The sequence below is a fragment of the Colobus angolensis genome, unplaced genomic scaffold (genome assembly GCF_000951035.1).
Source record: "Colobus angolensis palliatus isolate OR3802 unplaced genomic scaffold, Cang.pa_1.0 Scaffold176, whole genome shotgun sequence".
Lineage (NCBI taxonomy): Eukaryota > Metazoa > Chordata > Mammalia > Primates > Cercopithecidae > Colobus > Colobus angolensis.
In genome coordinates this window covers 4,308,272-4,318,644 of record NW_012114888.1, presented here as the reverse complement: position 1 = coordinate 4,318,644, position 10,373 = coordinate 4,308,272, and the positions used below count along the sequence as shown (strand labels likewise).

Genomic DNA, 10,373 nt, shown 5'->3' with positions numbered 1-10,373 from the left:
GAGCATGGCACACTCAGTTCACCCTGGTTCAACACCCCCACGAGGTTGACCCTGTCATTATATTAGAGATTATGCATTTTCCACATAGGGAAACTGAGGCTCAGGGATGTTAAGTGACTCACCCAAGGTCACACGGCTAGGAAGTTGCTGCACGCTCTATGTCCTAGGAGCTTCAGTTGAACACTGAGAGGTTGCTGGGAGGAGCGTGAGGTGCTGGGGATACAGCAACAAGCAAAACAAGACCAAGAGTAAGACAGGAAATGGGGAGGGGAGAGTAGAGGAGGAGGCAGAGGGGACAGGGTGGGGTCAAAGCACGATGGCCTCCCAGTTCCTCCTGCCTCTAGGTTCCTCTTTCCCTGCTGACTCCAGGAGCAGATCAACCCAGATAAAGCGTGACCTCCTCTCTGGTAGAGGTGCAGGGGGCAGTACTCAACATGATCACAGAGGGAGCGCAGGTCCCTTGCTTGCTGCTGCCGCCGCTGCTGCTGCTGCTGCTCACCCTGCCAGCCACAGGTGAGGGGGTGAGGGCCCAGCTGGCCCCAGGGGTGTCCAGGTCCACCACATCCCTGACTGAGCCCCACCCACCCATCCCCTGGCCCTGTTACAGGCTCAGACCCCGTGCTCTGCTTCACCCAGTATGAAGAATCCTCCAGCAAGTGCAAGGGCCTCCTGGGGGGTGGTGTCAGCGTGAAAGACTGCTGTCTCAACACTGCCTATGCCTACCAGGAACGTAATGGCGGGCTCTGTCAGCCTTGCAGGTTAGGGGGAGTTTGGGGCGGGGGATGTGGGGAGGGAAGGACTGTCTGTGGGGGTCACCCAAAACGGGGTACTTTCTTTCTCTAGGACTTCCAAGGGTGGCCCTGAGGCCCTGATCGTGACCATACCTCAGGGTTTCTCAACCTTGTTACTACTGACATTTGGGGCTGGAAATTCTTGGTTGGGGGAGGGGATTGCTTACCTGCATATTGTGGGATGTTTTGTAACATCCCTAGCCTTCCACTAGATGCCAGTAGCAATTCTCCCCACCAGCTGTGACAACCAAACATGTCAGCAGACATTGCCAAATGTCCCCTGGGGGTCAAAATCACCCCTGATTGAGAACCACTGATACAGCTCACACATACCGAGCACCTCCTGCACACTGGAAGCATTGCAGGGGGCGTGCAGCTTGGTATTTTCCTAACTTTGATGACAGCTCATGTTTATTGAGTGCTTACTGTATACGACACACTGTGGGGGCAGGAAAGTTTGGGGAATTCTGAGGGCAGCTCTAGGCCCCTAATTATGATGACAGATCACATTCATTGAGCACTTCCTGTATACCAGCTGCATGGCAGGGTTGGGAGATGAGCTTGAAGATTTCTGAGGATAGCTCTAGTCTCCTGATCATGATTTCCAGCTTGCATGGATGGAGCCCTTACTGTATGCCAGACCTGTTTTCTACTTGCCTACTATATATCCCAGATACACCGTGGGAATGGGAGCTTGGGGATTTTTGAGGGCAGTTCTGGGCCCCAAGTCATGTCAACAGTTCACATCTATTTGGCATGAACAGCATACCTAGGGCTATGAAGTGGGTTGGGGATAGATCTAGGGTATTTCTGAGGAGGCCTCTGAGGCCATAGGGATGATGGTTCAGATTTATTAAGCACTTTCTATTTATCTGCTACTGTGTAGTGTGGTGACCTGGTGGGTTTCTGACATCTGCCCTTGGTTCCTAGTCCTTACCTTTGCTTACTGCAGGCCTAGTGTTGGCCTTGCCAGCCTTCCAATGGTAACTCCAGATGCCTGATTTTGAAGGTAAATGACATTATCAAGCACTTACTGTATATCCACTGCTTCCTATTCAGTATCCCAATATCCCTAAAAGGTAGGGACTTATCAATCCATCGCACACACACTTGCCTAGCAACCCCTCGTGCCTGCCCACACTCTGGAGTCCCACATGCCATCCTTGTCAGCTCATGCCAGGATGGGATATGTGTGCTCTTCTCCACAGGTCCCCACGATGGTCCCTGTGGTCCACATGGGCCCCCTGTTCGGTGACATGCTCTGAGGGCTCCCAGCTGCGGTACCGGCGCTGTGTGGGCTGGAACGGGCAGTGCTCTGAAAAGGTGGCACTTGGGACCCTGGAGTGGCAGCTCCAGGCCTGTGAGGACCAGCAGTGCTGTCCTGGTGAGGAGGATGCACAAGGCGGGCACTCCCTGTCACCCAGCACTGGTGGGAACAATCAGTACAGAGGTCCTCAGAGTGGGCCCATCCCCAGTGTTTGTAAGGACCTAAGGAGGAGAGTGGCAGGAGGTGAGGTCAGAGAGGTGAGGAGGGCCCGTTGCCTGGGGGCCATGGAGAGGACATTGGCTTTTCGTCTGAGTGATTCAGACTGTGGGCAAGGGAGGAACGTGATCTGACTGGGCTTGGGAGGAGAACAGACTGTGCATGGTGGGGGTGAGAGGGGAAGCAGAGAGACCCACATAAAGGCTTCTGCGGCAGGCCTCGTGAGCGGGGACGGTGGGCCCAGTGTGGTGGCAGAGGATATAAGGACAGGATTAGCTCATGTGGGGCACTCGAGGAAGCAAAGAGCCCTGAATGACACCCCGCCTCCATCCCATTACCCTCTCTTCTCTCCCACAGAGATGGGCGGCTGGTCTGACTGGGGGCCCTGGGAGCCTTGCTCTGTCACCTGCTCCAAAGGGATGCGAACCCGCAGACGAGCCTGTGATCACCCTGCCCCCAAGTGTGGGGGCCACTGCCTGGGAGAGGCACAGCAATCAGAGGCCTGTGACACCCAGCAGGTCTGCCCCAGTGAGTGAGGGAAGCCACAGGATGCTGATGGGTACGCCCAGTGTGGGTCTGCAGGGTTACAGCAGGGAACTGCCGGGGTGAGAGGACTTTAGCACGCATGCCCACACCTGCATCCCTCCACCTCCCACCCCACCACAGCACATGGGGCCTGGGCCGCCTGGGGTCCCTGGACCCCCTGCTCAGGATCCTGCCACGGTGGACCCCACGAACCTAAGGAGACACGAAGCCGCACGTGTTCTGCACCTCAGCCTTCCCAGAAGCCTCCTGGGAAGCCCTGCCCGGGGCTAGCCTATGAGCAGCGGAGGTGCACCGGCCTGCCGCCTTGCCCAGGTACGCCAGGATGAGGCCGCTGATGTGGTTGGCGGGGCTCTTGATTGAGGGCATAGATGCTCTGCCATTTCTAGAGTTCCTAGACCATGTGACCACGCAGCCCTTCATTTGGGGACAGTCTGCTTCAAGGGTCTAGGAGCTGAGAGGAAGGATTGAGGAGGCCTTTTTCCTCACTCCCTTTCCTCCTCCAACAGTGGCTGGGGGCTGGGGGCCTTGGGGCCCTGTGAGCCCCTGCCCTGTGACCTGTGGCCTGGGCCAGACCATGGAACGACGGACGTGCGATCACCCTGTGCCCCAGCATGGAGGCCCCTCCTGTGCTGGTGATGCCACCCGGACCCACATCTGCAACACGGCCGTGCCCTGCCCTGGTCAGCATCTCAGGGTTCACGATTTGCATGCCTAAGCCCCCCATGCCCTTCTCTGCTGCCCAGTTCCTGCTGCTGAGGCCTTGCTCCTGTCTCTGATTCCTCCTTTCCTGGCCCTGATACCTTGTTTCCACCCCGATCCCCCGTTCGCATATCTGATCACCTCTACTCCCTCCTACCGCCCTCATTTCTTCCTCTGAACCCCTTGCTGATTCCCTGCTTTGTTCCAATCTCCTGTTGCCCTGTCTCTGCAGTGGATGGAGAGTGGGACTTGTGGGGGCAGTGGAGCACATGTGTCCGCCGGAACATGAAGTCCATCAGCTGTGAAGAAATCCCGGGCCAGCAGTCACGCTGGAGGACCTGCAGGGGCCGCAAGTTTGACGGACATCGATGTGCCGGGCACCAACAGGATATTCGGCACTGCTACAGCATCCAGCACTGCCCCTGTGAGTGTCCCCCAGACTGTGCTCTGAGGGTGGGGTGGCCCATGCAGGATAAGGGGTTTCCAGCTCTCTGCTGTGGACCTCACGTCTCTGCAGCCTCCCTCTCACCTTCCCACCAAGACCTCCAGTTCTGACTCTGTGACCCCTACCCCTCATTGCAGTGAAAGGATCATGGTCAGAGTGGAGTACTTGGGGGCTGTGCATGCCCCCCTGTGGACCTAATCCTACCCGTGCCCGCCAGCGCCTCTGCACACCCTTGCTCCCCAAGTACCCGTGAGTGAGAGGGCAAAGTATGCCTGGGAGGGGGTCATGATATTACAGGCGGGAGAGTCAGCTACCCCTGGAAACCAGGGCTTCCACTGCTGAATCTAAGGTATCTGCCTTGCCGAGTGCCACCTCCCAGCTGCAGGAAGTGGGGAGAAACTAAAGAAGATGAGAAAGAAGCTCTTGGGGAAGAATTCATAGCCTCTGTGCCCCTCAGTCACTCATTCAGTCACTCATTCACTCTCCCATCCACTTAGTCCTTCATGTGTCATTGACTCCGACCTTCAGTTACTCATGCTTTTAGCTGCCGCCACTCAGGCCTCCATTCACTACCTGGCTCCCACAGTCACTCATGCCTCCATCCACTTTGTCAGCATCTCAGTGCCCTAAGGCACTCCAAGGCTTTTTCAGCAACAGTTGCAGATACACACAGCCCAGATCCTGTGGATCCTCCAAGGCACCCAGCTGAGCAGGCCCCTGACAGGAGGCATATGAGGAACAGCTGGTGCATGCAACAGGGGCTGCTACCTCAACCTAGGTCCAGGAAGCTGATTGGGCCTCCCAGGGCAGGTAGTGGTTGAGAAAGGCGTTCCTGGCATCAAGACTGTGAACGGAGTCTTGGAGCTAGGTGATTAGCTGCCATAAGTGTTTCCAGGTGCCAGAAGGGCCCAGGTGTTAAATGTTCATCCATTTAACATCCAGGTGCCAGAGGGTTAAAATGTTCATTCCTTTTCTTCCTTCCACATACATCAAGCTACTAGATTAAGTGGACTATTCCCAGCTCATGGAAGGCTGCCATCTGGGAAGAGATCTCCCAGCTGGGGGTTTAGAGTGGGGCCTGAAGATAAATTAGAGGTGTTGAATGGAGGCACAAAGGACTTGAGTGAGTGAGAGACTGAGAGGAGGAAGAAGCAATTGAGAAAACGGATGGGAGTGAATGGAAGGCTTGCCTAGTGGGAGAAACAACCCAGGTAAAGACCTTTCTGGACATGGACTGAGCTTGAATAAAGTGGAGGAGAAAGACAGAGAGAGATTGGCTTGGGGCAGGGATTTGGGCCCAACGATAAGGCCTTGAATGTCAGGACAAGGCATTGGGTTTTTCCTGGAGGCAGTGGAAAGAGATATAAAGGGTATATATTTTGGAGGTAAGAGAAAGTAGCTCATGCCAACAAGTAACATTCACCAGCATTTATTGAGCATTTGCTGTGTGCAAGGCACTGCTCTGAGCACTTTACCTGAATTAACTCATTTATCCTCACTTGGCCCCATGAGGTGAGTATTAATATTACTATTCCTACCATTCTCATTTGCAGATGAGGGAAACTGAGGCACAGGGAAGCGAAAGAAATTGCCCAATATCCCGTAGCTAAAAAGTAATGTTGGGAGGCCAAGCACAGTGGCTCACGCCTGTAATCCCAGCAACACTTTGGGAGGCTGAGGCAAAAGCATCACTTGAGCCCAGGAGATTGAGGCTGCAGTGAGCTATGGTTGTGCCACTGCACTGCAGCCTGGGCAACAGAGTGAGACCCTGTCTCAAAAAAAAAGAAAACAGAAAAAACAAACAAAAGGTAGCGTTCAGCACATAGCAGGCACTCAATAAGACTTGAATGCATTCTTGCCTTCCCTGAGCTTCTCCCTTCCGTTCCTTCCCACCCCTAATGCCTCAGGCCCACCGTTTCCATGGTCGAAGGTCAGGGCGAGAAGAACGTGACCTTCTGGGGGAGACCACTGCCACGGTGTGAGGAGCTACAGGGGCAGAAGCTGGTGGTGGAGGAGAAACGACCATGTCTACACGTGCCTGCTTGCAAAGACCCTGAGGAAGAGAAACTCTAACACCTCTCTCCTCCACTCTGAGCACCCTGATCTTCCAAACCTCAATAAACTAACCTCTTCGAGCTCGTCTACGATTCCTTAAAGGAGGAAAAACAACCCATCCCCTTCCCCAAAAGTAGGTGATAGCATCCCACAGGGCAAAGGGCACAGTACGGGCCAAGACACAGCAGCCTGTTGCGGAAAACAGTATCTTCCACTGTGGTCGCAGGTTGGCAGGAGTGAAAGCGAGTGTGCAGCCCCAGCCTCTCCCCGCCGCTGCCATAACCCCAGTGTCTGGGCCCTGCGCAGCCCCCCTTAGTGCTCCAGGGCCGCCCGGCACGTTCCTCTGCAGAGCGCCGCGTTACGGGTTCCCTGATTGGCTACTTGTCTTGGCAGGCACTTCTTGATTGGCCGGCGTGCTTGTTCGTTGTCTCCCCGCCTCCTGGACCTCCCTAGATTCCCACCAGCTGGAGCCTCGGAGGAGCCTCTGCTGGCCGACTCCGACTCCGCGTCGGTGGAGGATGAACGCCAGAGGCGTGGCCGAGGCTGGCACCCTGCCGCCCGAGCACCTGCACCCACCCACTCCCGACAGCCTAGCTCCAATGCCGCAATTACCAGCGACAAATAGCTCGGCGAGGCGGGGGGCGGGCCGAGGAAGTGCCTGTGTTGCGCTCTGAGCTGAGGAGGGGGCAAAGAAGTTAGAGTCAGTGTCTGCCCGGAGGAGCCCCCAAGACAAATCCAGACACTTTCCTCTGGTATTTGTTCGTTCATTCAACACTTATTAGCGCCTGCTGTATACTAAAGCTAAGTCTGAGCATCTAGGGTGGAGGAGGGCTGGTAGAAAGAGGACATCTGAGTGAGGGAACGGACTCAGAAGGTATTCCTTTCGTGTGAACATCTATTCAACACTTAACGCCTACTGTATACTAACAATAGTGCTGGACGGGGAATAGAAAAGAAGACGAATCAGAGCGTTACGTGTCTCCGCAGTAAAGGGAACAAGGCCAGACACCAGTGCTCTTAGCATTTGCTCATTCATTTACCATTTACTGAATGCCAGGCCCCTTGTGAAGAGACGCATCATAAGAATCATAATAATCATGGTAATAGCTGCTACTTAGAAAGTACTTACTGTGTGCTTAGTGGTGTCTTAAGGCTTTCCATAGCATGAACTTATTTCACCCACAGCAGACCCATGCGTGTCAATATTATTATCCCCATTTTACAAAGGAAACACGCACAGAAAGGTAGTAGGCTGGACATTTTTGAAGCATCATGGATTGTGGTGAGGTCTTAAATATCAAGAGTGCTGTGGGTGGAGGGGACCCCTCTGTGTGGGAAGGTTTCGGGTGGGAGGTTTGTGACATGCACACCCAGAGTATATCGGTACACTTACTTGACTTCTCTGGGTCGTTTTCCCCTTATTCAAATGGACCAGTCAATGAGTTGAAGTGAAGTTGAAGTTGATGAGTACTTACTGGTCATCTTGGGAAGACTGAGCCAAAGTGAGGGGTTCTGGTTGCTACTACAGGGTATGAGAGAGGTATACATTTACAATAAAGTGGGAATTCAGCTGTGTGTGTGTGAGAGAGAGAGAGATGCAGACCTTTGGGGCTGTGCAAGAATTAAGGATGTATTGATATGTGGCATGTGTGTAAGGTTACAACTGTGTGTATGCCATAACAATGCAGAAGTCATGCGTGTATGCACATACACATGAAGGTGCCATGGATATCTATGTGTGAGTTACAAACATGGGTACAATACTGAATGTGAACATATGTCAGGGGTGTGTGTTTGAGAGTCATTGCTCACCAATGTACAGCAAAATCATTCTTGGGGCCCCTTTTGTACGCCTATTCCTGCTGAAGAAGATGGAGACAGTTTGGGGGAGCCTTACCTTTGCCTTAGTGAACTGAGGCATTCCTGAGGTGATTCCTCATTCCTTTACAAAACAATCTACAAAAAATTAATTTCTGGAAATTGAGCCAACTGGAAAAAGGAAATGGTGCTAGGGCCACAAGTACTAGGAACCTAGGAATGGGGACCCTAGGAAGAGGTGCAGCCTGGAGATAGTTTCCTGAGGAACCTGAATTCAGACCTAAAGGAGCCAGAAGGATCTGTAGACCTGCAGCTGTTCCTGTCTCCAAAGAGGGCACCGCGCCCTGCACAGCTTGTTTGCTTCCGTTACTGGGCAAAAAACCAGGGAGCACATACTTCAAGACATTGGAAAATATCTGATTTGCGGGGAGATCCCCATCTGGGGAACACTGGGATTTGGAATGCCAGAGAAGGAATCCTGAAGGGAGGAGGAAAGAGTGGCCAAATCAAAGGCCTGGAGGTGGGACTGAAGCTGGCTGGGTTGGAGGAAGGAGTAGAGGATGGTTTGGGAAATGTTTGACTTGGGTACTGTGGAAGCCTAGGGGAGGAGGGGATGGAATCTGAGACCTGGAAGTGAGGGGTTCCTGCAGACAGTGGCCAAAGGTAGCCCTCGAGAAAGGGAAGGAGAGGGCATTCCTGGCAGAAGTTACAGCACATGCAAAGGTATGGACGTTGCCCCCTTCCTACCCCTCTCCTTAGAGGTGGGTTAGAGATGTACCCTTTTTACAGATGAAGAAACCAAATCTCAGAAAGATTAAGTCACTTTCCCAAGTGTGTGGTGGAGGCCCCACTTGAACCCAGGCACTGTGTCTCCAGACCCCACACTATTACTGCCTTGTTTAAACCAGCCAATGATTTAATGAATAAAGGATGAACAAATGAATAAGTGGATGATTCACCTGAAAATTCTGCAGGCAAAAGAGACTCCATATCTATTTACTTCTTGCCTATCTTCTGCCACCTCTCCTAGTCCGCCATCACTGCTCACTATGGTCAAGGTCCTACCCAATCTGGCCCCTGCTACCACAACCCCCTTCAGCTTGTTCCAGCCACATTGGCACTGGATGTTTTCTCTTCCTGGCACATTCTTAAAAGAAAAAAATGTATTGATCATAAAGTGAACATGACCCTTTGGGAATTAATTGGAGTTCTTGTATTCCCTCATCTATAAAATAGAAATTATATTATCCACCCCATTGGATTGTTGTGAGGGTTGGATGAAATGATGCATGTAAACAGCTTAGTTAAGAGTTGGGTACAAACAGGGAACAAATGATTATGAATTAGTGATTTTATTGTAGTCAGAATCATAAAGATTTGACAGGTTCCCATATCCCACCTCTGCTTGGACTACCTCATTTGCTCATATGCAAACATTATTTGGTACCTACTGTGTGTGCACCATGGGATGGGCCTGCCTCTGTGGAAAGTTCTTGGGTGCAGGGGGAGACAGCCATGGGCACTGATGACATCAGGTGGTTATCATGGGTTTTGGCTGTGTCCAGAGCAAAGGGATGGTGGCGTATATACCAAGTGTGTTCTGGTGTGGGGGTGGACATGCACCAGGGCTGGGGCTGCAGAGAATGTCTGTGTTGCAGATCTAGGTTTTTCCATGATCATCGGTGGGAATGTGTTTTGTTTGCGAGCGTATTCTCATATGAGTTTCCCTGGGTCTCTGTGTGTCAGTGTGTTGCCTGTGTATGTGTGTGTATGGGTGTATGCATGCGTGTATGTAATATGCCCATATGTGTTACCCTGGACTTCTATGTCTGTATGTATACCTAGACTGGCGTGTGTTCTCTGTCTGTACATGCCCTTGTATGTTTCCTCACTTTTGTGTGTGTTTATATGTGTGTCATTTCTTGTGTGCCTCCAGGCCCTCCTTGCCACCTTGGGCAAGGGTGTGTACACCGCCCAAGTGTCCACCTCCGCTTGTCTGATGCTGTCTACGACGCCCCCGCTCTCTGCCTAGCTGAGCCTGTGTGGACGTGGGAGACTAATCTCCCCGCGGGCACTGCGTGTGACCTCACCCCCCTCTGTGAGGGTGTTTTTTCTCTACTTTCGTGTCTCTGAGTGTGCTTCCATTGCCCCCCTCCCCCCAAAAAATGCCTTCTGAGTTGAATATCAACACTACAAACCGAGTATCTGCAGAGGGCCCTGTGTATGAGTGCGAGTGGGTGTTAGGACCAGGATGAGGCGGAGTGGGGGTGCCTACCTGATGACCGACCCCGACCCTCTGGACAAGCACCCAACCCCCATTCCCCAAATTGCGCATCCCCTATCAGAGAGGGGGAGGGGAAACAGGATGCGGCGAGGCGCGTGCGCATTGCCAGCTTCAGCACCGCGGACAGCGCCTTCGCCCCCGCCTGGCGGCGAGCGCCACCGCCGCCTCAGCACTGAAGGCGCGCTGACGTCACTCGCCGATTCCCCCGCAAACTCCCCTTCCCGGCCACCTTGGTCGCGTCCGCGCCGCCGC

The 10,373-nt window shown here is 53.2% G+C and overlaps 1 protein-coding gene across 2 annotated transcripts; it reads left to right on the top strand.

Moving 5' to 3' along the window:
• Positions 1–6,099, top strand: CFP (complement factor properdin). Of its 2 annotated transcripts, XM_011938719.1 has the most exons (10): positions 1–160; positions 345–513; positions 608–758; positions 2,000–2,175; positions 2,632–2,802; positions 2,941–3,132; positions 3,327–3,500; positions 3,752–3,943; positions 4,102–4,213; positions 5,872–6,099. In XM_011938719.1, the coding sequence occupies exons 2-10, from the start codon at positions 435–437 to the stop codon at positions 6,035–6,037; spliced, it is 1,413 nt and encodes a 470-aa protein (XP_011794109.1). In that variant the 5' UTR covers positions 1–160; positions 345–434; the 3' UTR covers positions 6,038–6,099. The 2 variants fall into 2 exon arrangements, with proteins under 2 accessions (XP_011794109.1, XP_011794108.1); XM_011938718.1 differs by lacking the exon at positions 1–160 and having other exon boundaries at positions 309–513.
• Positions 6,100–10,373: the final 4,274 nt, after the last annotated feature.

What these genes read in the sequence shown, in the direction of transcription:
- CFP (XM_011938719.1), top strand. Translation starts at nt 435, where the DNA reads ATGATCACAGAGGGAGCGCAGGTCCCTTGCTTGCTGCTGCCGCCGCTG. An exon ending in GGGCTCTGTCAGCCTTGCAG is followed by an intron (nt 759 to 1,999) that starts GTTAGGGGGAGT and finishes TCTTCTCCACAG; the next exon opens with GTCCCCACGATGGTCCCTGT. An exon ending in CGGCCTGCCGCCTTGCCCAG is followed by an intron (nt 3,133 to 3,326) that starts GTACGCCAGGAT and finishes CTCCTCCAACAG; the next exon opens with TGGCTGGGGGCTGGGGGCCT.